The sequence below is a fragment of the Berghia stephanieae genome, chromosome 4 (genome assembly GCF_034508935.2).
Source record: "Berghia stephanieae isolate SIO BIC M18660-M18661 chromosome 4, UCSD_Bste_1.3, whole genome shotgun sequence".
In the NCBI taxonomy this organism is placed as follows: domain Eukaryota; kingdom Metazoa; phylum Mollusca; class Gastropoda; order Nudibranchia; family Aeolidiidae; genus Berghia; species Berghia stephanieae.
In genome coordinates, this window is record NC_088363.1 from 42811686 (window position 1) to 42836685 (window position 25000).

At 39.0% G+C, this 25000-nt stretch overlaps 2 protein-coding genes across 4 annotated transcripts in view; one reads left to right on the top strand and one right to left on the bottom strand.

Moving 5' to 3' along the window:
• The window catches only part of LOC144970614 (uncharacterized), a 36337-nt gene extending 32861 nt beyond the window's left edge, over positions 1-3476 (top strand). Inside the window, exon 17 of the mRNA XM_078910429.1 lies at positions 920-3476. Coding sequence (XP_078766555.1) covers positions 920-1140 — 221 coding nt within the window. The 3' untranslated portion in view covers positions 1141-3476. The remainder of the gene's footprint in view (positions 1-919) is intronic.
• A 3270-nt stretch (positions 3477-6746) lies between these two features.
• Positions 6747-25000, bottom strand: part of LOC144970615 (uncharacterized) — a 45441-nt gene continuing 27187 nt past the window's right edge. For all 3 annotated transcript variants that reach the window (XM_078910432.1, XM_078910430.1, XM_078910431.1), the window contains exons 8-18: positions 24873-24988; positions 21681-21801; positions 19503-19635; positions 18675-18771; positions 16254-16516; positions 14386-14568; positions 12715-12862; positions 12046-12237; positions 11149-11553; positions 9260-9421; positions 6747-8568 (exon numbers count right to left, since the gene is read on the bottom strand). In XM_078910432.1, coding sequence (XP_078766558.1) covers positions 8431-8568; positions 9260-9421; positions 11149-11553; positions 12046-12237; positions 12715-12862; positions 14386-14568; positions 16254-16516; positions 18675-18771; positions 19503-19635; positions 21681-21801; positions 24873-24988 — 1958 coding nt within the window. In that variant the 3' untranslated portion in view covers positions 6747-8430. The remainder of the gene's footprint in view (positions 8569-9259; positions 9422-11148; positions 11554-12045; positions 12238-12714; positions 12863-14385; positions 14569-16253; positions 16517-18674; positions 18772-19502; positions 19636-21680; positions 21802-24872; positions 24989-25000) is intronic.

Consider the following 25000-nt stretch of genomic DNA (forward strand, 5'->3'; position numbering starts at 1 on the left):
ATATAAAATTAGTAAATTAATAAATTTAATTCAATACTGGAACATTCCCAAAGTCATTACATCAATGGTACCAGCACAAGTAAGGCAATAAATAAGAAAAAGTTCGTTTGCCAAAATCTCTATTTAGTTTTCACTGGTTAATAAGGTGGGCTCATTTGAATTAGCCCGACCTAGTACTAGAGAGGCCAGACAGCAAAAATCGGAGTTAGTTCACCGTCAGGCGACGAGACGATGAGATGACGATGTGGGCGGAGTGTAGTGGTTGGGGGGGGGGGGGGGGTGATAAAAAAAGAACAGGAGCGTATCCTGGTTTATGCATTACGGGATGCATGGTGTTTCGCAATCTATTAAAAATACACACAAATTGATTTCAGTACGAAGTATAAAGTTTAAGTAGTAACTTTTGAAATTATCTAATTTAAATTTGATTATTTCAGACCTGGTAATACAGCATATAACTTGAAAAAAACAGGCTGGTATTTGCCCACCCTGCCCATTATTACCAGCCGTCCCTGAGTCGTGACGTCACATCTTCCTCTTTTCCAAGATCAATACTCATCGGGAGTGTGTATTTAGTCCTCAGGACAATGTATAAACAATGAATAGGTTACATATTGAATCATAAGGTGGCATAAATATTTAGTAGCATGATGTACAGGTAGATTCTCGGGATTACGGGACGTTAAAGAGCGAGAGTGGATGATCTTTATTGAAGACCAATATTCATTTAGGCTAGAAAATAAGATGCCATCCCTCTGAAACCAGAAGATCAGTTGCATAATATATGGATCCAATCCTCCGGATAACTGGCTGTACACTTCCAATCGGATTGGAACCAGTATTTTGACACCACACTTTCGTTCCCTATTACGGTATTAGCATTTCCAATGTTCTCTAACAGTGTCTTTTCAATCCACAGGAGAAAACCCTGAGGAGAATGATTTTGTCCGTAGCCGGACCATGCAAGGACGTTCCTACCTGTTGAACCGTGCCAGATTCTGGTCCACCCAACAACCTCTGGTACGACCAGGTACCCAGGCTACGTCACGTGCCTCAACCGCCATGCCCCCACCCTTCCCCGGAGAGACGTCATACAGAACCAGATCTGAAGAACGACCCGGAGAGAGGGCGGAGGATTGAAGGCAACAGGAGGATTGGTGAAGAAGTTGAACGTATTTCATAATGGTGGAATTTCATCGAAAAAACCCCACAATCACTGTGTGCTCCACATGAAATTTGTTACAAATTGTCTCCAAACGGAATTTGAAAAGATTGAACCTGATTCTAAAAATTGATTTTATGTTAAGCTAAATCTTTGAAAATTAAGTTGGAAACACAAAACCTCGCCTTTATCGAGGAGAGTGTATTTTTTTTGAAACTCTAAAACAAAACCTAAAATTTCCCAATTCTGATAATTTCGGTTTAAACTCGATGTTTTTTCCTATCTGCTTATTCATTCCAACTGGATATAAAATTTGGTTTCTAAATTTACAATGGAATACTGTTATATTTATACTGTTTGGATCATTAGTATTTGTTGAAGGAAAAGTATTTCGATTTCAGACGTTCTATTTCGCAAACAGAGATTATTTTGGATTTGTACGTAGCCTTTTGTTAACTCCGATACTTGCACAAAAATTAGAATGCACACCAAGGACGTCTAAAAGAAAGTGAACATTGAGATTTTTTCAGTTATACAATTAAAACTCACTTCTTTATTTACTTAATTACTGCCCACTATGCCTGCTGGCATGTAGGGCAGCAAAGAAGGACCTCCATTTTCCTCTGTCTATGCCCATCATCTTCAGGGAGCTTCATGTCTCGCCCTCTTGACTCTCGTCTCTCCCTTCACTGTTTTCCCCCAAGTTGCCCGGCGCCTTCTTCTTCTTCTTCTCTTTCTTTTTGGCGTCTTTTTGCTGATCTTTTCATAGTCTTTTCTCATGTAAAGTAAATGAGATTAAAGAAAATGTTTGGTGTTACCTACGTATTTATCGATGACATATCAGGTTGTGAGTCAACTAAATTGTCATATTTGAAAGGCCAAAATCTTCTAACTTCATGTTGTCAATCATCAATAGTTATCAATAGTTAACATTGTTATCTCTTGTTTAATAACTCATAACAAATATTTTTTCCAATGGTGCCTCATCAATTCATTGTTTCTATTGCACGTTTAACTTTTGATTGTAATTTTATTTAGAAACTACAAAGTTACAGATGTACCCAATGCATAATTTTGCTTTGCAGAATTATTCCAGAATGGAGGGGAAAAATATTTTGTTGCTGTTGTGGTGGTCCCAAAATTCAGGATGATTTATGAACAATTCACAACAATTTTCGTTTATTTGTTTTAGTATAAAAACGTCTAATCACCCTCATTTTTTGTACCCAAATTGAGCGTTTTCGACGAAAATTCAAAATGCTCTTAGCCCTTTGCAGAAAGGATTCGGATTTTCTGTTCTAACTTGACATTTGATTTTATATTTTGCCATTTGTTCATTATATTCGTATGTGCCAATAATGGATTAGTTCTTTAACTGTCGTGCTGTCAGATTATTTCTTTTTCATTTTGGCCATAAAAAACGAATTTATTTATTGATAAATCCAATTGACGTCTAACGTGCCAAAATTAATAAGCAGTCCTTAAATATCAGACTTCAAAGAGGTGATGTTTTGTCCTTACAAGGTCTCATGTTTAAGATTACTCCAAACGTGCGGTGATTTCATTCTCTACATTTTCTTGATAAAATAAGTAACAATAATAAAATATACCAGAGGCTTCAATTTAATTTGCAAAGGCAAAATCTGTGGACGTTTCATGTTTCCCCTTTGTCAAAAAATAACAATGAATGAGACACTAAAATCGAATGAGAAAGGAAAGGATGTCGTTGTTATCAACTAGGAGACGTTATTGACAACGCCATCTCTCCATTCTGAATTATTATTAGTATCTCATTCATCGTGTTTTGTTGACAAAGGGGAAACACAAAACGTCCACAACATTTGTCTTTGTCAGTTACATTGAAGTTTCCATTCCGTTTTATTACTGTTATTTAATTATTTGATCTTCAAGCAACAGAATTTACATGTCTAAAATATGAAAAAGATGTTTCTTTTCACATGTAAGCCAAGGCAATATCTCTCCTATGATATTTTACTAACTTAATTCATTGGTTGTTTACATCATACTTTACGGTTCTTGGATTTTAAAAGATGAAATAATATAACATTTTGCCATCTTGAAAAATTGACAAAAGATTTTAAAAATCAAGAGCTATAGATTTGTAGTACAAATTGCCTTCAATACTTTAATAATATTATTATTATATAGGAATCTTTTTCTAAAATTTGACCAAAAAAGGGGTAAATCCTCTCACTTAAAACGAGAATTTAGCTGTATTTTTACAATTTTGACAGACTGTCTAAATTATATTTAATAAAACAAAAGAGAAAATATTGAAAAAAAAAAAAACAAATGTTATAATAGTTCTGGATATATTTCTATTTTTAAAAAGTAATTCATATACTGCCGTACATTGAAAAATACCATATTTAATGTTTTGGTCAGAAAACTCGTCATCAAAATATAGATCAATTAAAATAACCGTCATCTTTTCAAAGACTCTCAAACCTGGGACTTCACGGAAGTTTTCAAGGAAGTCTCAGGTTTGAGAATTTTGATAAGATGTGGGCCAATATAAACAATCGATATTTGAAGGACGAGTTTTCTGGCCAATTCTTTTTTTTAAAACGCGTTTTTTTCAGAAGTACGGCAGTATAATAAAATCTGTTGTTGTAAATAAATCATATCCTAGTCTAATGAATATTCATTCTCATACATTGTGTCTATTTTGTGTACATTTTCTCTAAACCGACTTTCAATACTTGTGATATTATTTATAGACAAAATGTGTTAAAAGCCATTGTCGATAATTTTGCTGTTGTTGAATATAACAAAAATAAATCCATTTCATTTCATATAAAAGTATTTTCGTTAAATTTTTAAAATCTTGATTTAACATCACCTTGGTTTCTATTTTCTATTGACAATTAAATTTTACTCAACGAGTGGTTGTTGGAGGCTCCGGTTTTCGCATATAATATGTTATCCCTTCTATGTGACTGTTCTTGTCGCATTATAAGACTAAAAAATGAGCTTTTATATAGCGCAATATCCACTAAACGTGCCCAAAGCGGTTTACAAGGGGTCCCTTGCCAATAGCAACACTAAACATGTATTTAAAAAAAATCTGTGGGGTTATTATTCCAAGCTGTGATCTATCCCATATCCTTGGCCCTGCTCTTGCCATTCAAAATCTTACACTCAAACTCGATTGCCTAATCCATACCAAAATGAAGTCATTGACACGATTTACAGCAAGGATCTTATCCCACAGAAGACACGCATGCCCTCACAGCTGAATACCTTACCGAAATGGACTCCAGCATACGTCTGGGTAAGAACCAAGTATGTAGTTTTGGGCTATGTAGTCTTGTGGTATGACACTCGCTTTCGGATCGGAAGGTCCTGTGTTCGAGCCTCGCTCGTCGCATAGTTGAATCCTTGGTAAAGGCTCTTTACTCACATTCTCTCACCGGTGTATAATGAGTACCCGGCCATTAACAGCGTTGTCTCTGACAAAAAAATTGTAATATCGTCTAACAGGCACATTTAGTGGATATTGCTCTATATAAAGCTCAATTTTTATTTTTTTAAAAGATCGGTAGAAAGAGAAATTTCTCCGCCCTAGCCGGTGACCCAGTTGGGTTCATAAGCCTAGTGATGCAGTGTTAGCATCACCCCCTCACATGGTTTAGCATGCCTGCTGAGGCAAGATCCGGGGTGTGGCGCTTGGAGCCACATGTGAGAGATTTAGGAGATGAACGAGGACCAGTGAACCTGTCCATTCTGCTACTACTTGGCAGAATGCAGCAGCCAGATATCAAAGGTACTACCTCTATTCAGCGCCCCCAACACCCCACAGAGTGTTCAGATCACCGAACCATTAGTATTATGTGCCATACCCTAAAGCTCCTTCTAATCATTATTCTCAGAAGAATATCTGACAAGATCAACAGAAATGTCGGCCCAGAACAGGCAGGATTTAGGAAAAACAGTGGTACTCGAGAGGGCATTTTCAATCTCCGAATGCTCATAGAAAAGTATAGAGATACCCAAAAAGATATATATATGCCTGCTTCATTGATTATTCAAAAGCCTTTGACACCGTTTAACACAAGGAGTTGATAGAAAGTTTCAGAACCACCGACATAGATGATAACGACATTGCTGTAATATCAAACCTGTACTGGCAACAGGTAACAAAAATCAGAATCAACAACGATATTTCTGAGCCCCTAACCATTCAAAGAGGAGTATGTCAAGGATGTGTATTATCCCCAGCATTATTCAACCTATACACAGACATAATATTCAGGAACGTGGAACACCTGCCTGGTCTTAATGTCGGGGGAGTGAATATTAATAATCTCCGCTATGCTGATGATACAGTGCTTATAGCAGAAACTGAACAAGATCTACAAGCCATTGTAGATATAGTCAAAACTGAAAGTGAAAAGTTTGGTCTGCTCATGAATGTGAAAAAAACAAAGACAATGCTATTTAGCAAGAGAAAAAACAATGGGAAAATATCAATTGAAATAGATGGAAAGATCATAGAGCAAGTAAAGTCATTCCAATATCTAGGAGCATTATTGACAGAAGATGGAAAATGCGATGCAGAAATCATCAGACGAATTCCATTGGCCAAGAGTAAATTTTCAAAAATGCATTCCCTAATCACATCCCACGACCTATCACTTACCACAAAAATACGTCTGGCAAAATGCTTCATTTGGTCAACACTACTTTATGGATGTGAAACATGGTCTCTGACAAAGACACTAGAAAAGAAACTCAGAGCATTTGAGATGTGGATCTATAGAAGAATTGCAAGGATATCCTGGAAGGAAAAGAAAACAAATCATCAAGTACTCTAAACTTTAGGAATAACATCAACAACGATCATTTCAACTATTAGAAAGAGGATAACCCGATATTTCGGCCACATCAGAAGGCACGACTCACTACAGAAGACAATTGCAAAGGGAAAGATAGAAGGCAAGAGTGGTCGAGGACGAAGAAGGACAAGCTAGCTTGGAAATGTTGCAGCGTACGTAGGAAGCCCCATAAATCAATGTGCGAAACTCGCAGATGAGAGAGAGAGAGAGCTGGCGAACCATGATCTCCAACGTCGTGTCCGACATGGAACATCGGTAAAGGTAAAGGTAAAGAAAGAGAAATGATGACGTCCTTCGGTTGGACCTAGGGTGAGATCTGGAAGCTGGCAGAAGACGGAAGTCACTGGCGCTCCTTACTGTCGACCTTATTGTTTATGAAGCACCAAAGAAGACGAAGTAATTGGATTCAATAGTCTGATATCACGTCGCCCAGCAACGGCGGCCATCGTGGTTCTAAACAAAGAAAATCGGTACTTTTTATTTTCATGCTGGCTAGAACTTTTCATGTGTCTTGTGATCAGAATGTGCAATAGTCAAAACATGATCAGATTTATAATGCTTTTTTTTTCTCCTCTGGATACGCTTCTATATTTCATAAGGGCGTCCGCCATTGTTCCGATAGTTTAGAGCCAGTTACTAAGTTACCATGCGTCATTACGAGAGATGTGAAGTTACAACTGTTGAAGCGTATTAAGTATCTTGGCAAAAACTCTCAAATGGTTTCATAAGAATTGAAATTGGAATGCATAAAAATGCACCAAATTTATTACATGACAGATATAATGATCACAACATTGTTATAAAACAAAGAAATGTATTGAGTGAATGCATTTGTTGCCCAATAAAGTCCCTTGTTTGATGACAAAATAATAATTACAAAGACGGAAATACATGGGAATGTCTTCTAAGCATGTTCGCAAGAGTTGGTGTAATTTGTGAGTTTCGTTCACTCGAAGAAACCATCCACGTGAGAAGTGTTGTTTACCTCTGTTGACATTTTTGATGCTTTGCACTTAGCCAAAAAGCTCACAACATTCGCCATCCAGAACTAACGTACCAACATACATAATTATATGCACGTTTATAGTCTGATTAATTCAGTTTAGTGACAACTGATCATAAAATTTGCAGACTAAAAACAATAACAAAGACCTTAGTGACGCCAACTTCGTTCTATCTATAATAGTATTCAGTGTGTTTGACACAACTAAGGGAGAGAATCGGTAACAAATGCACTCCCCCTAATAAATTCAGGAGATGGAAAAATCAAAGTTGACATCGATTCAAATAAATTATGTCTAACAACAAACATAAGCAATAGCATGACACATGATACATTTTAAAGGATTGAAATAAAAGATAGATTTGTACATCCCAGTAATAGTCAAAGTTATCAGTATCAAAATGAACCTTAACCCAGTAATAGTAAAAGTTAACAGTATTAAAATGAGACTTAACCCAGTAATAGTCAAAGTTATCAGTATTAAAATGAACCTTAACCCAGTTATAGTTAAAGTTAACAGTATTAAAATGAACCTTAACCCAGTAATAGTAAAAGTTAACAGTATTAAAACGAATTTTAACATAAAATGCAAACATTAGAAGTTATTCTTAAAATATAAGATTCGAATCAGGTACTATATTTTTTCTTTAAAAGAATGTCAGTAGTAACTATTAATTACGCAAAATTTGAAAGTGATATAAAAGTTGCACAGGCCTTTGTGTTCGTACAACTTATGTTTCTGATAAATAATGTATTAAAAAGGATTATTCTGAGCAATATCTTATCCATGATTATAATCAACACACCATTAGTAACCATACATACTATTTATTTATCTTATTTTTTCACCTTTCAGCATGCACTTTTTCTCGACTAAAACATTTTTCACAAAACGTGAAATCATTATATGTTTAAAAAAAATTATTTTAAAATATGAGAGAGGGAGAGAGAGAGAGAGAGAGAGAGAGAGAGAGAGAGAGAGAGAGAGAGAGAGAGAGAGAACGATAGATAGATAGATAGATAGATAGATAGATAGATAGATAGATAGATAGATAGATAGATAGATAGATAGATAGATAGAGAGTACAAGATTGGGAGAAGAAAAAATAGAAGGATAATGAGGAGGAGGAGAAGGAGGAGGAGGAGGAGGCAGAGGAGGAGGAGGAGAAGGAAGAAGAAGACGAGGAGGAGGAGTAGAAGAATAAGAAGAATGAGGTTGTGGAAGAGGAGTAGGATGACAGTGAGGAGGAGGAAGATGATGAGTTAGATGTAGTCTAGTTATTATACACAGAAAATGAAATATGAATATCTGATTAAAATTGTTGATACTTATTAGATTATGTCTCAGTGTATTTATAATAAAATTACATCCAATTTGAAAAGAGAACTAATGTTTGAAAATGTTTTTATTTATCTGGCCAGCTTTGTCCGTGCCGCCACGCCGTTGACATTTGACCCCAGACGTCACCGGAAGGTCGAACGGGGTCAAGCCACAGTTTGCGTGATGCTGACTCGCTTCCACTTCTGGTGCTGTCTTTACGTTTCTAGAAAACGAAAGAAGAAAAAGAAAATCAATACAAAATTATCATTATAATATTATTTATCAAAGAAGGGACAGTATTCAAATTAGTTCTTGTCTTTATATCGTTACCAAAACTGTCATAAGCCCCAGTATCATATATCACATGTTTGTCTCAGCGGCTCTTCTGACCAGCTGTGATGGGCAAAGGTCACTTGCTGTGTCTTCTATTCCCCATGTCGGGTTTCCTTTTCCATTTTGTTTTCTGTCTTTTTTCTGGATTGAGATTATTTTAATTTTTCTTGGTCCTGGCGGGAACCTTAACTGGTAGGTATACCGTCAAATCCATGTATCTTTTTTTTTTTCTGAGAGGGTCTTTTCCTCTTGTGAAGCGTCCCTTTGTTATGCATTATCAAAATTATCAATTTTGAATGTATTGTGAATTGTGAACATTGAGAATATATCTTTCATTGTGAAATTTTTTTGCTTGTGCCGTAATGGGAATTTTTGGTAATGTCAAAATAGGCATATTGGTGGATTGCTCGTGGAATGTTCTGTTCTCTATTGAGCCAATCCCCTTTGTCTTCCTCTCCTTTGTTCTTTTTAACCTCACATCTACAATTTTTCCTCTATATCATATTCCTTTACACTGGCGCTGAAATGACTTAAAAGGGCATAAGACCTCTAAAACAAACCTAAACGAAGCGTAAACTTACCGCACCGCTCTGAGGAGGCGAGTCTATAATTTCATTGTTGTTATTTGTAGCCGACAATGAGTTAGCCGTGCTTGGGGGTGAAAGGTCAGGGATGTCTATTCGGGTCATGCGCAAGCCTGAAGATGGCCTAGGGGCCTCATCCACTTCCGGTAAAACACCAACCTTATGGGATTGACAAAATAAGATTATGTATAAATTATAATTTGATGTTAACGTTGACTGTTTTGTATTTATTGTGAAGAGTCAGGTTTGGTTCTGATATCAACGATCATATGTGGTGCGGCTATGTGGTCTTGTGGCATGACACTCGCTTTCGGATCGGAAGGTACAGGGTTCGAGCCTCGCGCTCGCGCATAGTTGAGGCCTTGGAGAAGGCTCTTTACTCACTTTCTCTCACCGTGCTCAGGTGTAACATGAGTACCTGGCCGTTAACAGCGTTGTCTGTGTCCGAAAAATTGTAATATCGCCTAACAGGCGTCATGTCCCGTCCTACATGATAAATGTTGCTGTTGACCAGGGACCCCTTGTAAAGCGCTTTGAGCACATTTAGTGGATATTGCGCTATATAAAGCTCATTTAAAAAAAATTATCACATGACTTAAATCTTATCTGTTTTCAGCCCTGTTTAATATCTCCACATCTCTCCTTTTCTTACAGAGTATTCTACACATTGAGGCAATGTACAGAAAAAATAACCACGCAAATGTCAAAATTGATTAAAGTGTTAACAAGAAAATAAAATCGAAAAATAACTGTGCATGCATATGTGTCCCGTCGTCTCAAAGCGGTGTTATTATTATTATTATTATTATTATTATTATTATTATTATCATTATTATTATTATTATTATCATTATTATTATTATTATTACGCGTCTAGAGCCTGATGAAATCGGGGCAATGCGCTATACAAATACCATTTATTATTATGAAGTAGGTGATGGAAATTGAATTTATAGACACAGATATGGAATTTGGGGTTAATTTCTCTTCATTGGGTTGAAGAAGAATAACTTTTAATTCTTGCGTCACAATAATCTCACAGGCCCTGTCTACAAGCGCCAAGAGCTTCATGGTTGAGGATACATAAAAGAGCCTATTATTATTATTATTATTATTATTATTATTATTATTATTATTATTATTATTATTATAATATTATTATTGTTATTATTATAACTCGGGTTCGAGTTCCCAGCAGCGCATAGTTGAGTTATTGGAAATGGTTCTTTACTCACATTCCCTCACTGAATTCAGTTGTTGTGTAAAATGAGTACCTGGCCGTTAACAGCGTTGTCTCTGTCCGAAAAAATTGTAATGTATCTTTTAAACGGAGTCATGTTTGGTCCTACATGTTAAGTGTTGCTGCTGGCTCGGGACCCATTGTAAAGCGCTTTGAGTTTTTATCGTGTCATTTTCTTTGAGCCAGTTGGTTTCCATGTATTTATGATATTATATGTCCTTCTTAAGGGGTTTATTATACAGATTCAGTGGAAGTTTTGTGGAGATTACATACATGACAGACATTAGTTTAACGTCGAAGAGGTAGCGGGTTTGAAAGTAAAATGTAGTCAATCGGAGCCATTTGGTCCGTTAGGCCGGAGTTTATTCCGGTGTGAGAAACCGACAATAACAATTGTTTGCTATCCTTTTGATAGGACGATAGTCTACCGCAAAGCACTTTCCACTAGTGCTAACAGAATCAGCTACCCAACAACTGCTAGGTGGATAGATGGTTTGTTTGTAATAAATTATAAAGTTAATCTAATCTTTATTTGTTATAGATTAAATTTTCACCAATGACATCATCCCGACATAAAACCATTTTGAGACGATAAGTCACACAAAAGACACATCATGAAGCCTGTAAGGTGCTTTCCAGTACTTACCGAGTCTTTGGTTCCAGCCACACTTTTAGGCCTGGGCTTCTTCCCATCTTTCAAATCGGATCCATCCTCTATAATGATCTTCATTTCTTTCTTCTCCATGGCGTCTACTTTGTTGTTCTTTCGTGGCGTTGAGGGTTGCTTCTTTTCACCTCCTCCTCCTCTCCCTCCTATGTCCTTTTTTTGGGGGTTGGGGTGGGGGTGGGGGTGTGGGTGATGACGGGGTGACTGTTTCGTCTCTCCATCATGATGTTTGTCTCTCCTTGGGGAGAACTCTTTCCTGTTCTTCTCTCCTTCTCCCCTCTTGTTTTCCAAATGTGTTGTTCTACTTTTCAACATGGCTCCTGGTTGCTTACCTCCCTTTGTGCTGTTGTTGGCTTTGTTAGAGGCTGGCCCGATGCCTGTAGCCTGGATAGTGGGAAAATAGATACAATCTTAAGTTTAATCATCATCATCATTATCATTATCATAAATTTTTTTATTTCTCTTCTTCTTTTTCTTTTTTCTTCTCCTTCTCTGCCAACTTCGTATTTTTCTTTTCCTCCTCCTCCTCTTTTTTCTCCTTCTTCTCTTCCTTCTTTTTCTTCTTCTTCTTCTTTTTCTTCTTCTTCTTCTTCTTCTTCTTCTTCTTCTTCTTCTTCTTCTTCTTCTTCTTCTTCTTCTTCTTCTTGTTTCCCTCCTTCACTTCCCAGTCTCCTCATTTTTTCTCCTCCTACTTCACCACCACATGCTCCTCTTCCTCCTCTTCCTCTCCTCCTCCTCCTCCTGCTTCTCCTCCTCCTCCTCCTCCTCATTATCATCATCCTACTCCTCCTCATTGTCGTCCCCCTCCACATACCCTACACCTCATTCTGGTCTCTTCTTCTTTATAACTAAAGACAACCAGCATGGCCAACCCACCAATTTAGGCTGTAGAACGGGTACAGTGAAGACCAGCTCCATCGTGTTAGACTCATCCCCTCTCTCTGGGTTCCTCTCTCCTCTGTCTGGCTCGTCTACATGGTTGTCGGACAACATGCCTCGTGCCCCTTTCTTCTCTTCTATCTTTGGAAGGGGAGTTTTGGTGAGGGAAGCTTTTCGCTTTACTTTCACCTGAAGCAAATTTACACAAAAGCGTTACAATAGAAAGTGCTAAACAGATAGAAGATGAAAATAAGAAAGGGTGTGTTTGAAACAGTATCAACCAACATGTACCTGTTTCCAGGTCTGATAACCCAAAGTGTTATGGTGTCGTTGTTGTAATGGAAATACTCTCAAACCAACGAAAATATTGTCTAGTACAACAATATTATATCAGGCCCATAATTGCACTCGGTTATTAGACCTGAAAAATTGTACACCTCAGTAATGATGATGATGATGGTGATGATGATGATGATGATGACGGAGTGGAGGAGGAGGAGGAGGGGGAGGAGTAGAAGTAGTAGCAAATGGAGGAGGGGGATGATAATGACGATGATAACAACGATGATGATGATCATGATGATGATGATGATGATGATGATGATGATGATGATGATGATGATGATGATGATAATGATGACTACAACGACGAGAATTACAACCAACCCGCAGTTTACTATGTTCATCTCGTATCGTCTCCACAGCATTGGGAGGGGTGGGTGTGCGTGGGGGGAGGGGGTCTCCATCCTCATTGAGGAAGTTGATTTTGGTGATGACTCCATTGGGGATTGGCTTGCGGCATCCGACACGTGATCTGCATTGGTGGATGAATGAAAAAAGTAATAAATTAACCATTGACCAATTAGCTCTCGTACTCTGGAAAAGCATGTCATGTAATTAAAATTTTGGCCAGAAAACTCGTCCTTCAAATATCAATCGATCGACTGGATAGTAGTAGTAGTAGTAGTAGTAGTAGTAGTAGTAGTAGTAGTAGTAGTAGTAGTAGTAGTAGTAGTAGTAGTAGTAGTAGTAGTAAGCTTCGCAGTCCGAATGCCGCTTGCTGAGAATTGTGTGATTCAGTCATGGTCGATAAGTATAGCTGCTCTCTCCATCCATGTTAATTGTTTCCATTGGTCACGATCCTGGGCCAGAGTTTTGAGGCTGTCAAGATCTTGTTGCGACTTTAGTATGGAGGGTACTGCAGTATTTCTTAGTTCTTCAGGGATTAATTCGACTGGATAAGTATCGTCTTATTATAATATTGTATCTCTATCTTTTTGTTTCTTGTGATTTCTATATATTATTTCCAATAAAGACAACACTGCTGCGATCTTCGGACTGGAAGATCTATCGAGTCCGGCTTTGAGCGGTGAATAGTTGAGTGCTTAGAAAAGGCTATGCGGTCTTGTGGTATGCCACTCGCTTTCGGATCCGAAGGTCCTAGGTTCGAGCCTCGCTCGGCGCATAATTGAGTTCTTGGAAAAGACTTTTTACTCACATTCTCTCACCGTACGTACTCAGGTGTAAAATGAGTTCCTGGCCTCCAACAAGGTTGTCTCTGTCGGAGAAAAAAATAGCAATATCTCCTAACAGGAGTCTTGTCTCGTTCTACATGTTACGTGTTGCTGTTGGTCAGGGACCCCTTGTAAAGGGCATTTAGGCATTAGTGGATTTTGAGCTATATAAAAGCTCAAGGTCAAGTTTTTAATCACATTTTCTCACCGTAATCAGGTGTAAAATAAGTAGTTACCCGTTAGTTAAAAGCACATACTCTGCCCGAAGAAAAAAAATGAAATATCGTCTAGCAGTCCTCATGTCTCGTCCTGTTGTGTTGTCGTTGACGAGGGAACCCTTGCAAGGCGCTTTCAGGACGTTTTGTGGGCATTGCGCTATTATAATGGCTCACGTTATGTATAAAAGGAGCTTTTTATATAGCCCAATAACGACTAAATAAATGTGCTCAATGCGCTTACAAGGGGTCCCTGGACAACAGCAACATTTAACATTTAGGACGGGACATGGCACCTCTTAGGCGATACTATTACATTTTTTCGTTTTTCGGACAGAGATAACGTTGTTAACGGCCAGGTACTAATTTTACACCCGAGTACGGTGAGAGAATGTGAGTAAAGATCCTTCTCCAAGGACTCAACTATGCGCTGGGCGAGGCGAGGCGAGGCGAGACTCGAACCCAGGACCTTCCGATCCGAAAGCGAGTGTCATACCACTAGACCACATTAGCCGGACATACTGAATAATTGGATAATATCATCATCCACTTTTACCGATGGGATTTTAGAAATCATATAGAATACGACTGTAATGAAAATGACTTACGAATATTCTCCAGGATGTGAGTAATCTTCAACGATCCCTGGCAACCTCGTGGCGGGGCACATGGGGTCCTCCCACATGGTACCCGTCTTTGCAGACACCAACGAGGATCGACCCGGGGTCGGCATGATCAACTCATCGTCGTCATCATCGTCGTAGTCGTCGTCTTCCTCTTCCAAGGCCACTCTGGAAGGAAATTGTATAGACAGAATGATGAAGTTGACGTCACTCAGGTCTTTGTTATTTAAATTTTTTTTTTTGCCATCCGCGTTTATGAGTAATTCTCACGAAACTGTATTAACCAGAATATAAATGTTCATGGTTACGCATAGTTTTGTGTGTTGTATATATATATTTATATATATTTATATTTCTGGATGGCAATGTTGTGAGCTTCTTAGCTAAGCGCATACTGTCTATAAAAAGAAATAAAGATGACGTCACTCAGGTCTCTCTATTGTGTTTAGCCAGCCATTTTTATGAGTTGATCTCACTAAAATTCTATAATTCAGACTATAAACGTTCAAGGTGACACGTGGTTTTGTGTGTTGGGCAGTTATATCCGGCTGACTGATGCTGTGAGCTTTTTGGCTAAACACAAAGCATCAATAGATGGAATGAAGTTGACGTCATTCTGATCTTTTTTATTGTTTTCAGACCGCCCGTTGGGTGATTAGTTCTCATTAAAATATACCAATCAAGACTTTAAACGTTAAAGGTTACACACGGTTTCGTGTGTGGATCTGTTTCATCTGGTGGACCGATGTTGTGAATATTACAACTAAACCCATAGCATCATCAGGAAACATATTATTTTTACATTGACGAGGGTGCGTTTGACTTGCTTGGCATATTGTCGTCCGCCTCCTAATCATCCGACGGGGAGGCCTCGGCAGCTTATCTAATGATATTGACCTAGCAGGTAAATCAGTGCTTTACTATAACCGGCTTAAGGATGAAACAAAGGCTTTAAAAATCAAATCAATGAAATATGCGCCAAAATAAGGTAGGTAGGTACATGTTTTTTTTTAAAATTCACATTAACTTCAATCAAAATAGGAAACAAAAGTGTCATGTCAGAAAAGACTGGTTCTTATCTCATTGGAAGTGTAAAACTATTCAAAATACCCTTTGTAAATAATCTTCTGGTTTCAAAATGATGGCATCATGTTTTCTTGTCTAAATATATTATGATGGTCGTCAATCTATCCTCACTCTTTTACATTCCGTTATTCTTAGAATCTGCCGATACATCCTGCTACTAAAATAGTTATGCCATCTTTTCGCTTCATCAGTTAGGACTTTCCACCTATCCACCATGTACCCGATGTGGGGGGAACGAACCCGAAACCGCAGAGCATCGAGTTGAACGGTGTGTTGTGACGAAGCTTCCGGGCGGGTCTGCGACGACGGTGCACGAATTTGCTGATTGGGTCGATCGTCTTAACATAGTAGTGTTGCCATTTTTTGATTCAATATGTAACTTATTCATTATTTGTGACCCGCTGCCTTAAAACGGTATTAAGTCGGGATGATCAAAGTGCTTCATCAGACTTGGGTAGAGTCCATGGATGTATTCTTGAAGAAAAAATATAGAATTTTAAAGTGCTGAAAACCGAAATTTTGTTTTCTTGACCAGTTAAGCTTAAAATTGACCTTTCAGCATCTTGTTCATCCCGACATAATACCGTTTTGAGACGATGGGTCACATTTGTCCTCTGGAGGACTGGTTACACACACACACACACACACACACACACACTCACACACACACTTCTAACGATTTAGGAACCGGAAAAATAAAAGGTATGCCATCACGACGTTTCTTCCCTATTGCAGCTTTATCAAGTTAGTAAAACATCCCATCTTACCCTGGCGTCTTGAGAGGTAAAACCATGACGGGTGTTTTGGTTGAGCGTTCGTCGTCCATGGGGAGGTCGCCGTATTCGGACTGGTCAGCCCCGCCCAAAACGTGGTAATCCTTCCTGATGCTGGTCGTCTCCTTGGAGGGGTTCGGGCTGTACGAGTCAATCTCTCTGGCGTTGAAAATCTGGGGCGGAGTCTTCACTGTCACGTCGAATGTACTAGAAGGAGTGTCCCGACCCCCGGGAGTCAAGAGATCTTTTTTTAGGAGCTGTCGAAAGAGAAAGTATAATGAATTTTTAATCTTTTGTAGGCGAAGTTTGATTTTTTTGTCTTTTCTGATCCCCTTGTCTACCAATTTTGTGCGGCTATATGTTCTTGTGGACTTTTGGATCGGAAGGTCCTGGGTTTGAGCCTCGCTCGGCGCATAGTTGAGTCCTTGGAAAAGGCTCTTTACTTATATTCTCTCACCTTACTCAGGTGTATCTGGCCGTAAACAGTATTGTCTCTGTCGGAAAAAAATTGTAATATCGCCTAACAGGCGTCATGTCTCGTTATACATGTTACGTGTTGCTGTTGGTCAGTGAGCCCTTGTAAAGCGCTTTGAGCACGTTTAGTGGATATTGGGCTATATAAAAGCTCAAGCTTTAAAAACATTTCTTTGAATGTGGTTAAAGATGATGATACTCGTAATATGTCATCAGAGCAAATATATTTTTTTCGTGTCTTATGTTAGGTAAATAAAATACTTTGCGATAGACCAGCGTCATATCCAAAGGATAGCAAGAAATTACTATTTTCAGTTTATTGTCACAGAGATCGAGAACAACCTTTGCTCTATGGGCTTATGGCTTTGATAGACTACATGTCAAAATATACGAAAGCAGAAAATGAAGTGAGTATAAAAGTGCCTGACTGTCCAACATGTACCCGCTGTGGGCAAGAACCTGAGACGGCAGAGCATCTAATCGAACGGTGTGTTGTGATGATGCTACCTGGCGGGTTTGCGCCGGTGCACGAGTGCGGACCGGACTTTGCTGATTGGGTCGATCGTCATAACATAGTAGTGCGAGAACCATAAGAGGCTGCTGCCATAAGATGGTGGAGAATAAAAATTTCGCGGCGATGGTTCTTCGAACCCACAATCTTACTGATACAACTCCGCCTGGCCATGAGAGGGACGTTATACAGTCGACGCCATCCACCATTTCAAAAATAATAAATAATATTGATTTCAAACGTATTGTCTATCCTCAGACCTTCTCTCGACTTCTTGAGGTCATGGGTTCAAGACACACAAACTCCGCGAAGTTTGTTTACAAGCCAGCAGTAACGCTAAAAAGATCAATCGTTTCTATGTTGCATGTTTGTGTTGAGAATATTGGCTATTAAGCTTAAATGCTGGCCAACTAACTTCGCGGATTTGTGTGTGTTGAAACTAAAAATCGAGCAAGCTCTAAAACCATTTTTGTCCGTTAATGAAAAATGCAATCGTCACAATATTCGGGTATTGTCACTGCGTTATCCTTGCCGTAAAACAATTGTAATAGCATCTAACATACGTCAATAGGGAAAAAAAGTGTGATAAAAAACTGGTTCTAATCTCATTGGAAGTGTAAAGCCATTCTGGAGGAGGACTGGATAATACCTTGCGTAATTCATCTTCCTGAGTGATAGCATCTTATTTTCTAGTATAAATTGCTGGTTGTCAATAAAAATAATCAATCCACACACCATTAATCTTAAGAATCCGCTTATGCAAACATTCTGCTACTAAAATAGTTATGCCACCTTATAATTCATTATGTAACCTATTACGACAATCTAATATATACATATATTTCGTGTTTAATTGAAAAAAGGCCAAATGCCGAAACGTCGTTTGTTTTGTGTTGTTCCCATATTTATAATTATAAGTCACATTTACTCCCTTTATCTCTATCTCCACGTAACCTATTCATTATAAGTCCTCCGAAAGAATGGATAAATACACAATTCCAAAGATTTTGGAGCCGGAAGAGTAGAAGGTGTGACATCACCCCTTTTCTGCCTTATTGCTTTTTGGTTGGGACCTGCTGTACATGTAACGTGTACTTTGAGCACATGATTTAGTGGATATTGCGCTATTTGAAACCTTAACTCTCTCCTTACCAGCTATTTTTAGAATTTCCCCCGAAAATTCACACCCACCCAGCACAAAAAAACAAAACAAAACAAACTTTTCTTACTCAAACAAAAAAGTAACAAGTGAGCTCTACAACACAGTGTTTAGTATTAATAGCTGTCATCAAAGCACTTCTTTAAATTTTGTGATGCACAAGAGAAATCAGAATGAGAAAATTGTCGGTTTCATCGTAAGGAGAGGGTAAACTTGTTTTTAAATAATAGTTGCTTTAATTCCAAGTCAGGCATTTGCTAAATGGACTCACATGCATGACATTGATAGGTGCATCGCTTTCTGGTATTCCTTGAGCCAGTTTGAAGTTGGTTCCATTAGCGGCCATGTTGGCTGGTTCCAACCCTCCTCTGGTGGAAATATGAAGCAATTGCTGTTTTAAGTGGAATGACTCTTTTTCTCTATCAAAGTCATCCTCTTTCACTATCCTCATCCTTCTCCTACTCCTCTCCCTCCTCCATCACACCTCCTTCTCTTCCTCCTTTCCTCCTGCTCCTCCTCGTCCTCACCCTTCGCCATATCATCCTTCTTCAACTCCTTCTCCTCCACCTTATTCTCACCTCCCTCTCTTCCATCACCATCACCACTAACAACACCATCACGACCGTCGCCACTATCAATCCACAACCCCCTCATCCTCCTCCATTCTCCTCTACTTTATCTCCTCCACCTCCTCTTCCTCCTACATCATCATCATCATCATCATCATCATCATCATCATCATCATCATCATCATCATCATTATCACTATCATCATCCTCATCCTCCTCCTCCTCCTCCTCCTCCTCCTCATCATCATCATCATCATCATCATCAATATCATCTCTCCACTCTTCCTTCTCTTCTTCTTCTTCTTCTTCTTCTTCTTCTTCTTCTTCTTCTTCTTCTTCTTCTTCTTCTTCTTCTTCTTCTTCTTCTTCTTCTTCTTCTTCTTCTTCTTCTTCTTCTTCTTCTTCTTCTTCTTCTTCTTCTTCTTCTTCTTCTTCTTCTTCTTCTTCTTCCTCCTGATTAATTCCTCTCCTTCATTTCCCCTCATCCAATCCATAACACCACAACCAGCCCCACCACTACCATTACCTACCTGTATGGCTTCTGCTTGGCCTTGTATTTTTTAAACCACAACAGAACAGCAATGAGCGCCACAATGAAGAAGAAACCCAGAAGCACCCCTATTGTGATGTAGAGCCATGTCCAATCGGTGGGGGTGGTGGGGTCTGGAGGAGATAGATGTAGACAAATGGTTTATACGGATGCTGTGCGTTTAGCAACCCCCCCCCCCCCCCAGAAAAAAACAAAGAAAACAAAACAAAACAAAAAAAAAAAAAACCCCAAAAAACTCACACCATTCGCCAGCCACCAGATATAACGTATCAACACACAAAACTGTGTGTAATCTTTGACGTTTAAAGTTTGATTGATATAATTTATTGAGAATTACTCATAAAACAAAAAAAAAGGCGTTCCGGTAGCTCAGTTGGTCGAGAACTCGCTTCAAACGCAAAGGGACCAAGATCGATTCCGGGTGCAGTCGAGATTTTTTTTTCTGACCTTCTGTTCACCCAGCAGTGAATGGGTAGCTGAGTCTGTTAGATTTGGCGGAAAGTACTTTGCGATAGACTAGCGTCCTATCCAAAGGGTAGCAAGCAATTGCTATTGTCCGTTTCACGCTATAGTAACCGGGAAAAACTCCGTGGCTCCATGGGTCGAAAGGCTCTGAAGGACTTCTGTTTTTTTTTCTTTTTTACTCATAAAAATGGCTGGCTAAAAACAACAACAGAAAACTGAGTGACGTCAATTTCGTTCCTTCTATATTATGTAACCTACCGCTTTAACTCGGCATCGTGTAGAGATAGTCTAGACGCAACGTATCCTTATTGCAGGTCTGATAACCCAAATCCTTATGGGCTCCATTGTTGTAATGGAAATTCTCTCAAACCAACGCAAAATATTGTCCATTATAACAATGTTAAACCAAGCCAATAATAATTGCTTTCGGTTATCAGACCTGAAAATATATGCACGTTGTCTAGATGCTAATATTGCAATTGCGGTCAACAATAAAAAAATCCTATTAAGGATACCATTGAATTGATGTTGATGACGATAGTGATTATAATGATGGTGATGATGATGATGATGATGATGATGATGATGATGATGATGATGATAATGATGATGATGATGATGATGATGATGATGATGATGGTGATGATGATGATGATGATGATGGTGATGATGATGATGATGTCGATGATGATGATAAAGAACATGACGCAATCGAGTGTTACTACTTACAACAAGCGGCTGTTTACATGTTTCCATCCAATGGCGAAGAGTGAAGAACAAGTTTGAAGAACATCGAATTTTGATGGAATAAAAGTGAGGAAGGGGGGAAGGAGGAGGAGGAGGGCGGTGGAGAATAAAGTAACAAAAATTATATCATATTGCATTATTCAATCCTTTTAGATCGACGTGTATATATTATGTGCACGATAGGTTTAAATGAAATGCTTGAATAGATCTCAAACTATAGATAGTATGCGCTTGGCTAAGAAGCTCATAACATTGCCATCCGGAAGTATAACGGACCAATACGGTTTAGTGAGAATTACTCATAAACGCGGATGGCAAAAAGCAATAACAAAGAGCTGAGTGACGTCAACTTCGAACTATCTATATCATTAATGTTTGATTTATATATTTAAAAAAACAGATTAAAAATTTAACACATAACATTTAGCAGGGGATTCTAAAACATGACATAACCACGCTAAAAATAAAAAAAAAACAAAAGTTTGAGTTTATCATCTTGTTTTTTTTTTGATAGTTCACTGGTATTACCATTTTATTTTGGTTATTCATGTTTCACGTTTTAAAAACGCAAAGCCATAACCTACATCGTCACAAAGTCATGACTTAATTTACATTATTATACAAACAATGAATCATATCATACCAAAACCATGACTTACAATGTCACAAATCTATGACTCACACCATCACAGAAACATGATTTAAATAATGAATAAAAAAAGCTGACTGATAGAATCATAAAGTTATAAATCTGATTCGTATCGACACAAATCATGACCTACAATATAAAAAAAAGCCATAACTTAATTTTAATAAAGACCGATGACTCACATATTCATATAAATGTCATTTAATTCATGACAAAACATTGACTTAAACCACCACAAAGCCACGACAAACGTCGTCAGAAAACCATGACATACGTAATCACAATCCCATGACTTACTTTTGTCAAAGAGCCGTAACTCTGCCCCCACCGACATATCCACGTACGTAGAATTCTGGTAGTCGCCACAAATCTGGGGGTGCTGGGTCATCAGAAGGTCACCACTTGATTTCTGATAAGCCTGGAATGGTTCAAGAAAGGAATGAAAATATCTCACACAATTTGCAGGCTACTGTAGGGGTATGGCGTGGCTCAGAGGTACGTCTTTGCTTCGTACCCGAAAGATACAGAGTTCGATTACCCGCTGCGCTGTGTGGCCTTGAGCAAGTCACTTTGCCCTAGCTCAATTTGCGCCGCTGCACTGCGGCTGTCGCCTGGGTTATTCCAGTCTTCCTTCGGAATGGACCCTAGAGACAAATTTCTCCTATGGGATGCATAAAGGAAAATTTATTTTATTTTTAAATTATTTTTTTTACGTCTTCTCTAACCTGATGCAACAATAGTTTCTACGTATTACTTATCTAAGCATAAACACAGACCTAAACGTTTTCATAAAGAGATCCAACGAAATAAAAGAAAAACGAAATTAGAAAGGAAAACAAACAAGCAAATGAAATTAAAACAAAACAAAAACAAAAATAAACAACAAAAACAAAGACAACAACTAATATCATCATCATCATCATCATCATCATCATCATCATCATCATCATCATCATCATCATCATCATCATCATCATCAACAACAACAACAGCAACAACAACACACAAAAACAAATTAACAAACAGAAAAAAATGTCAAAAATAAAATGGGCATTTATAGTACCAAAATGGAATAGAGTGTCGAAAGTTAAACAGTCTTCTCTCCATACGCTGTCGCCACAATAATATATTTTTGTTGCGTCAAAGGACGAGGATTGCTCTTTTCTTGACGACCAGCATTTACTATTCTGGCTAGAAAATCAACTAGTGCCGCGCTGAAGACCGGTCTGGACCGCGGTCCGACGGTCTTTTAGCTGTGAACCGAAGACCGGTCCCAGAGGGGAAGACCGGCGCCGGTCCTCACTTCTTATCACCTTTCAACTAGTGCGGGGCGGTCCTTGCAAGGACCACGGTCCTACGGTCTCGCGCCATAGCCTACTACTTCCCCAGCGATTCGTTGCTTCGGTTGCCTATCTTCCACCAATCACCACCCATCCCACTTAATTAATCGCACCCACCCCCCTTTGCCATACACTAAACGACACAGACGACCATACAGGCAGACGACCACCAACCTCCACTCCGCAAACCGCCCTTTCGTGTGTGAGATGGGGGGAACAGGAGGCGCACGCCTTGGACGATTCCATTATACGGGGTAAATTTCAAAATTTACTACACCATAATGATCGCAATGACAATGATCTATGGTGAAGGCATGACCCCTCTTCTCTAATGGGCTATTGTTTGAAATGTATGTGACTACAAAAGATGTGTGTGTTTGTGTGTGTGTGTGTGTGTGTGTGTGTGTCGAACCTAGCAAGTAGCAAATCCGATTTTTTGTTTTCTTTTGTCCATCTCTTGTCACCACTCCTTTCTATCGCAGTGTTGTCATTTAAAATAATACAATAATATTAAAATTTCGTTTGGTGTTTTTACTAATCAAATAATATGAGTTTCATTAGTTTCTTCCTTCCAAAAAACCCAGTTATAACGTCTGAATTTTAAAAAAGTCCAATAGAATATTTGGGGACCCCGATAGCTCAGTTGATAGAGCACTCTCTTTATACGCAAAGGGCCAGAGATCGATCCCGGGTGCAGTCGAGTTTTTTCTGAATCCCTGTCTACTCAGCAATGAATGGGTAGCTGAGTTTGTTAGATCTGGTGAAAAGTCACCATCGACCCCTCTTATCACCTCATCCACCCCCTCTTATTATAACTTCACGTCTCTCTCTTACTCTTCAATGCTCGCTGCCCTCTAATGTGTGTGTCTGTGTGTGTGTGGGGGGGGGGGGAGGGGGGGGTAGGAGTTGCGTGTGTGTATCAACGCCACGAACAACTCGATCAACGCCTTGGGCGATGCCATTATCTCCGTTAATGGGGATAAATTTCAAATTTTATTAAATTATCGAAGTAACAATGAAGTACGGTGAGCAAATAAAGAAGGCATCACCCCTCTTCTCTAATTAGGTTACAATTTGAAATGAGTGTGACTACTCCGTGTGTTTTACTCCTGTAGGCCACGGTTTTCATCGTGTAGCGGTCTTTAACGGTTCAAGAATGAACGATCACACGCTCTCAAAGTTCAAACCGGTTCGAATTTCCAACAGTCTCTCAGGAATGTTCAATGTCGAAAAGGACCGGTCCTAAGACCGGTCCTTGCGGTCTTCATTTCCCAAGGACCGTAGGACCGTGGTCCTTAAGCTTGCCAAGGACCGCCCCGCACTAAAATCAACACTCTTAAACCAGACGATCAGTCACACAATGTATGTATCCCGCTCTCCGGAGGACTGGTTTAATTCACACTTCCAATGAGACTAGAACCAGTATTTTGACATCGCATTATTTAAATAAAATTGCCTTTATTCATCCCCATTGGGAAATTTGTCTTTAGGGTCTATTCCAAGGGAAGACTGGAATAACCCAGGCGTCAGCCGCAGAGCAGCGCGCAAAGTGAGCTAGGACGAGGTGACTTGCTCAAGGCCACACAGCGAAGCGGCGGGTGATTGAACTCGGTACCTTTCGGGTACGAAGCAATGAGCGTACCTCTGAGCCCCGCTGCCCCTTTTACCTGTTCATCAATCAGCCCATCTGCTGATATCGTTGCAAACGTGCATATGTTTGGTGGTTGCAATCACATTTTATAGAATTCTGTAGAGTATTATGTTGTGTGATGAGCGCTTTACAGCAAGAAAATTCTCGCTATGTGGTCTTGTGGTATGACACTCGCTTTCGGATCGGAAGGTCCTGGGTTCGAGCCTCGCTCGACGCATAGTTGAGTCCTTGGAAAAGACTCTTTACTCACATTCTCTCACCGTACTCAGGTGTAAAATGAGTACCTGGCCGTTAACAGCGTTGTCTTTGTCCGAAAAATTGTAATATCGCCTAACAGGCGTCATGTCTCGTCCTACATGTTAAATGTTGCTGTTGACCAGGGACCCCTTGTAAAGCGCTTTGAGCACGTTAAGTGGATATTGCGCTATTTCAAAGCTCTATTTTCTATTATTTTTTTTAAAATAAAGGTAAACATAATAATATGCTCTGTGTACGTACCAAGCAAATAATTCTGTATGTGTTTGATTCGTCCACACTGGGATCATCATTCCATAGGGTGACGAAAGTCTCTTGACCATTGGTCACGCTAAAGATGCAAGATAGGTTGCCTGAGTCTGGAATGGATA